The following is a 6,839-nucleotide window of genomic DNA, read 5'->3' as shown; positions in this document are numbered from 1 at the left end:
TATAGAATATTATTATTATTATTATTATTATTTCAGCCAAAATTGTCATGTGGAATCCGGTTACCCGGACCCGTGGACCAGTTATCATCTCGAACTTAACGATTTAAAACAATATTTAAATTTGTGCCAAGTATTCGTTCATCTCCAAACAAAAATCATAAAAGTATGTGACGATATTACAGAAAAAAAACTTCAAGGCATTCAACAATAGGAAACTTCAACACGATTATCATATAGAAAACCTCTTGCCACTCATATATTTTTGTGCATTATAGCTAGTGTGTTTATTTAAGGTATGATATTTTTAATTTTTATTATTTAAAAGTATCGCATTTTAATAAAAAAAAAGCAATTTGTAACATATATTTTTTCTAATTTCCAAATATACAAATAATTGTATAGTTCTGAAAAAAGTTGTTTGACATGTTAATACCTAGTTTCTTCTCCTCTTAATTTAAATGAAACACCATTAGTTACATTAAAATGTTTTTTCCTTGTAGTTTATGATCCCGTAAATTTTGGCATAAGACTATGCATGTCATATATTACATTTTTTTTTAATACAACAGCACATCTAGGGTACCTTAGAACTACAGTATAATAAATAACTTTTTTCAGGTAAATAGCAACGTTCAATAACTATTCCCTCAGCCCGAATACGACACTTAATTGTGATACTAAAGTGCAAAAGCGGAACAGTAATATCTGATTATAAGAATAATAAACGCAGATATGACGATGCAATTCTGATTAAACGTAAATGTAATTGTTTAATGTTATTTAACGTTTAATGTTATTGACGTTTGTATGTCTTTGTTTGGCACACACATGGAAAAATCGACAGTTCAAAAACCTGATTTATGATGGGGCTGGGGATAGGGGTGGAGATAGGGATGTTAATTTTTTTTAATGATTTTTTGTTTTCACAACGAACAAACTTGAATGAATGGTTAAGTTGGTTGGGAAAAAACTAACCAAGTGAATGTTTTGCCAATTAATCGATTAAGGCCAATTATTAAGGCACAACATAAAATTGTTACTAACCAACTGTTTACTTTGGGTTAGCAACGAAAAAATGTATCCCGTGGTTGCGGACTCGTACGCAAGCTGTTAAAATATAATATGTAATACCTATGTGAAAACTGTTCATTCAATTTAGTTATAGTAAGGTTTCAAATTAAAACTCCCCATGTCTGCTCCAGTGTGACCTCTAGTAGGATTGTACGTTTAATTTTTTAAACTGAAATAATTTATTAACAAAAAATAACATTATAATTACGGCAATATCGATGTCTTGGAAATGTTATGATGAATTAATTTTATTTTACATTTTACCTAATCGAATTTCCGTTTAAGGTATCAGATAAAATCGTTATCGTATTAATTAATAATAAAAAATTAACTTGTATATTCAAGCTATTAATATGATTTTAAAAGTGAATATTAAGAGGTTACTTTAGGAAGTAAACTTTTTTAGCTAACATAATTATTTCATTGAAAAAATAACTTCAATATAAACTTTCAATAACTCAGTACAACTATACACAGAGCTCGAATCGGGAGGGGAGGTTATTAGGAGTTGATTGTTCAAATATTTGTTTAAACAATTATAGCTTAGGCCTTCTAATTTTTATTGGTAATTTTTCAACAGTTCAAAAAAACTATTTACTTGATTTACTGAATTCAATAAATACAAATGAATAGCATTACAGCGTTTTAAAGAGAAATGAATTGTAAATTAATAAATTTGATATAAAATATATCTAAAACCGTTGTTCAGTTATAGCTAAAACTTAATGATCAAATTTTCGTTATGTATGTTAGAATTTGGGTAAGATCATTATAAGAAATAACTAAACCGAAAGCAAACATTTGAACTACCCTAGATAAATTTAATCAAATAAAAATAATATACCTACATATGTTTTAGGTAAAATTAAAAACAATATTGGTGTTATTAGGAAGTAATTACTAATTACTTGTATGTAATAATATAAATAATACATACTATAATTACTCATATTATCAAAAATAATTTAAACATATGTGTTGGGTATTATTTACTCACATACACAAATTCAGGTATCAATAATTATTCGAAGTTAATCACAACATAACACACTTTTCATTAAAATAGCTCAATATTGATATTTTACATTCACATGAATAATGTCACATTGGAAATAAATGCTTTATATTTAAAAATTACACCTTGTTCTATAATTGTAAGGTCTTGGGTCCAATTGATGAGAATGATATTCTTTATTCTCAAAAACATTAAGCCGTTGATAATTCTGACATGGTAATATTTGTTTTAAAAACGATATGTTTCGGAAAAAAGCATTCAACCTAAATTAAAAACGCTAATTGAATTCGTATCATATTAAATTACCTATTAAACTGTAATACGCTTACCGATTAAACTAATGCTGTGCTAAAAAATTAACGTCAAAAATAAACTCGACAGAAAATAATATCAATCGATATTTTAAATGAATATTATAAAAAAAAAATATTATATTACATCGATGCTATAATTTGGGATAAAATCGGAGATATTTAGATAAAATCCTGGTGAAACTTAATGAGTGATGTAATGGTCAGATCTCCTCGAGATACAATATTGACCATGGCACGTGTAAAACATTATTGCTTACTGTTGTTTTGGGTAGATTTTAATTAAGATGTAAGACTTAGTTAGCATTTAAGCATTTTATTATTGTACTCAATTCTATGTAAATGACGTTGCTAATACTTGTTTACCACAAGTATTAGGATATGCTAGCTTGCATTCTTGTACTATAAAACCCCAATGAAACAGCGAGTATGTATTCAATTGCTCTTACTTGTTTTACCCGTGCAAGTACTGTTTATAAAAGTGTTATATTAAATTGAATCAAATCTATCTTGGCAGTTTATTTGTTTTACTAAAGTCTAAATCATTTAATTACTATATTTCGTATACTGTTAAGATAGTGTTTGTATTGAACTCTACAGTTCATTACATATTTGGTGTCAGAAGAAGTTAACGGCTTGAATTTTTTTTTTTGAACGTCAAAAAAAAATATTCGTTAGGAAAAGTCAAGGACTTTTCGAAAGCCGTGCCACACTGTAAGTATCCAGGATCGTCCAGGAGCTTACACTGCCCATCCAAAAAGACCATTTTGAGGTTCTTTTTTTTTTTCTACCTATCAAACTTCATTCAAGTTCCGGTACACAGCGTTGTCCAGCCGAGCCGCCCAGCCAAGCAGCCTAGCCAAGCAGCCAATCCGCCCAGCCAAGCAGCCCAGCCACACAGCCAAGCTGTCCACCAACAACCAGAGTGTCAAGTCGTGTATACCAGCCACACAAATCATGTCGAACGCTTTATTATTGTAAGTCATTGGATTTATATAGCTTATGTCCGATAGTGATAGTTGGAAGGTAGTTGAATACGACCCAGACCAGTTGGTGATTAGGTTAAAAAATATACTAGGAACCAAGACCAAAATGGCTAACGATGCTTTACTAACTTTAAATTCAGCCATTAAAATGGTACCACATTTTTCTGGGGGGTCAGAATCAGATTTAACATGTTTTGAATCTAGATGTAAATTTATCATGGATAATATAGACCCGATATATAAATTAAAACTTATTGAGGTTATTAAAACTCAATTATCAGGTAGAGCTTTCGAAGTTATTAGGTACCGTGATGTTAAAACACTTAATGATCTCCTTAAAATATTGCGCGAAAATTTTGGCGCTACTCATTCCATCACATTCTTACAAGCGCAACTCAGTTCATTAAGGCAAGGATATAAAGAAAGCGCGCAAACTTATTTTTCTCGAGTCGAGGAAACATATCAAAAATTAATACAAGCATCTACTATAGATAAAACGAGCATAGAAAGAAACGCAATAGCAGAAACAATAAAATCTCATGCGCTTTCAGTTTTTATAAATGGCATAAATTCAAATTTAAGAATTATTTTAAAAGCGCGTAATCCTACAACTCTGGAAGGGGCCATTTCCATTGCTGTAGAAGAAGAAAAAAGTGTTGAGCCGCGCAATTTTTACAATAACGGCGCAAATAAATATAAAAATAACAATAATAAGTATACAAAAAATTCTAAAGATAATGATAGGGATAAAAAGAATATCCGCTGCTATCGATGCAACCGTGAAGGTCACGTCCAAGGAGAATGTAGGACAAAAGAAGAGAACTTACCAAAATTTACTAACCCAGCGTATAATAGGAGTACAAATATTAAACGGGAAAATAAAGATAACATAAAACGTGTGCTTATTGTAAGAAGCCTAACCACGAAATTAAATTCTGCAGGAAACGCATTTTTAACGAAAAAAAGAAAAATGATAATTCGAACGATAATGGTGACGAAGGCACCTCGGGCTCAAACCGATCAGTACAGGAAATTAAAAATAACGTGCGAGTAGTTACAGAAATAATAGACGAACATATAATATGTAAATCTAATTCTTTTATTAATGCATCAGCTAAATTTTTGATAGATAGTGGCGCGCAAATGAACATTATTAAAATAGACTCGCTAAAAGACGATCTTATCATAAACGAAGATGAAAAACGGCAACTACAGGGAATATCGGCAACGCGCGTGAGCACAATCGGAACAACAATTTTAGACATTCTGATTAATAACAGTACCTTAAAAATAAAGTTCAATGTAGTAGATAACGATTTTAAAATAAGACAAGATGGCATTCTGGGTAATTCATTTTTAAAAAAAAACAAAGCCATTATTGATTTAAATCGCGACTTATTAATTATTCCTACGGGTACAGAAGAACTTAACTCGTCACATTTAATTATTCCACAGCGCTCTAACTGCCTAGTATGTATTAAAGTAGAAAAGTCAATTCAGGCTGATAACATTTACATTGAAAAAATAGAGTTAAGCGACGATGTAATTATCGCAAATAGCGTAAGTCCAATCAAAGGGCAACACACGGTAGCAAATATTATAAACATAGGCGAACAACCGGCTTTCGTAGAAAATATTGAAATGAATAATTTAATCTGGGGGCCGTACGATAATAACAAGGTAAATGATAGTACTACACCAGACCAATATGATGACTCAAGTAATATCATGTCTATCAGGGAAAAATTAAGTGGGGCCAGTAGGTTAGAAGCGCTCGACAAGCTTATTATAACAGATCATCTACTTGATGACGAACGGGAAAAATTACTCGATATCTGTTTTAAATACTCGGAAGTTTTCTTTCTTGAGGGCGATATATTACAAGCAACAGACGTAATTACTCATAGAATCCCCACTCCCAATCTCACGAAACCAATAAACGAATTATTACAGTTATCGGACATAAGAGTTTATTACGCCAATGATAACATTGTTTATCTAATTAATTTACCGTTGGTATACCAAACACAGCTAACACTGTTTGCCGTACTAGCAAAACCGGTAAAATTAGACAATAATTTTTCTTATGTATATGTTAAACCAAATTTTAAATATCTAGCTATAAGTAAGACGAATGAGCACTATACGAGCTATTCAGATCTAGATTTGTTAAACTGCGAAGTATCAAAAACCTTCCTGTTATGCCCTGAAATTCAAACCTTACATCCAACAAATATGAAACCTACATGTGAAGTCCTGTAAGGCATATGGGAAAAATGATATCCTTATTCCTTCCCCAATTTCTAAAGATAACATTTTCACAGATGTTATTCCAAATACTAACATATCTAGCTTAATAAATTCAACATTGTATAAACTTCCAATTACACATGTTACAGAATATGTTAATATCCATAATTTAAACGATATGGCTAATCTCAAAACAGAACTGTTAGTACCTAAACATGAACAGTCATATGGTCTGTTTTTGTCTGTTCTTACTATATTACTAATTATTAATATATTAATTTTTATTGTATTCATTATCATAAAAGTTGTAAGTACAAGAGAAACCTTGCGTTCAGTTGAAGGACATACTGGTCGTAATTTCAACATAAACAATGAAACGGTTAATGTAAACAATGAAAATATTAATGTACTTAACGAAAGTATTAGTGTAAATAATATTAACAATGAACCTCCATGTGTTCATACTGAACATTCATTTGTTAATAATGAGCCTCAAAATGTTCGGAACGAACATCTCAACAGCAATGTAGCAATACCATACCATAATTCTAACACGCCTCGTGCTACATTTCATATTCCAAACCGTTTTTACTCGGTTTATCCACGTTTATAAAATATAACCATTGTATTTCTTATTGTATTCATATTATATTCATATTATACTCATATTATATTCACATAATCCATATATTATATTCTTATTGGTACGAAAAACATCTGGGTACTTCGTCCACATATGTTTTTCATTTTATCGGGGGGATGTAATGGTCAGATCTCCTCGAGATACAATATTGACCATGGCACGTGTAAAACATTATTGCTTACTGTTGTTTTGGGTAGATTTTAATTAAGATGTAAGACTTAGTTAGCATTTAAGCATTTTATTATTGTACTCAATTTTATGTAAATGACGTTGCTAATACTTGTTTACCACAAGTATTAGGATATGCTAGCTTGCATTCTTGTACTATAAAACCCCAATGAAACAGCGAGTATGTATTCAATTGCTCTTACTTGTTTTACCCGTGCAAGTACTGTTTATAAAAGTGTTATATTAAATTGAATCAAATCTATCTTGGCAGTTTATTTGTTTTACTAAAGTCTAAATCATTTAATTACTATATTTCGTATACTGTTAAGATAGTGTTTGTATTGAACTCTACAGTTCATTACAGTGATGACAAATTATGTATCATGAAATTACGA

At 30.6% G+C, this 6,839-nt stretch overlaps 1 protein-coding gene across 1 annotated transcript in view; it reads left to right on the top strand.

The window, feature by feature from the left end:
- Positions 1 to 4,626: 4,626 nt before the first annotated feature.
- LOC126840102 (uncharacterized) overlaps positions 4,627 to 6,839 on the top strand; it is an 18,194-nt gene continuing 15,981 nt past the window's right edge. Inside the window, exon 1 of the mRNA XM_050575604.1 lies at positions 4,627 to 5,625. Within this exon, the coding sequence (XP_050431561.1) occupies positions 5,025 to 5,625 (601 nt within the window). The 5' untranslated portion in view covers positions 4,627 to 5,024. The remainder of the gene's footprint in view (positions 5,626 to 6,839) is intronic.

The sequence above is a fragment of the Adelges cooleyi genome, unplaced genomic scaffold (genome assembly GCF_023614345.1).
Source record: "Adelges cooleyi isolate 19-005CV unplaced genomic scaffold, UGA_ACOO_1.1 ACOO_flye_CR_arks_rails_tigmint_CR_PRNA_35, whole genome shotgun sequence".
NCBI lineage: Eukaryota > Metazoa > Arthropoda > Insecta > Hemiptera > Adelgidae > Adelges > Adelges cooleyi.
Note: the sequence above shows the minus strand (reverse complement) of the source record. Positions and strands in the feature narration are given on the sequence as shown.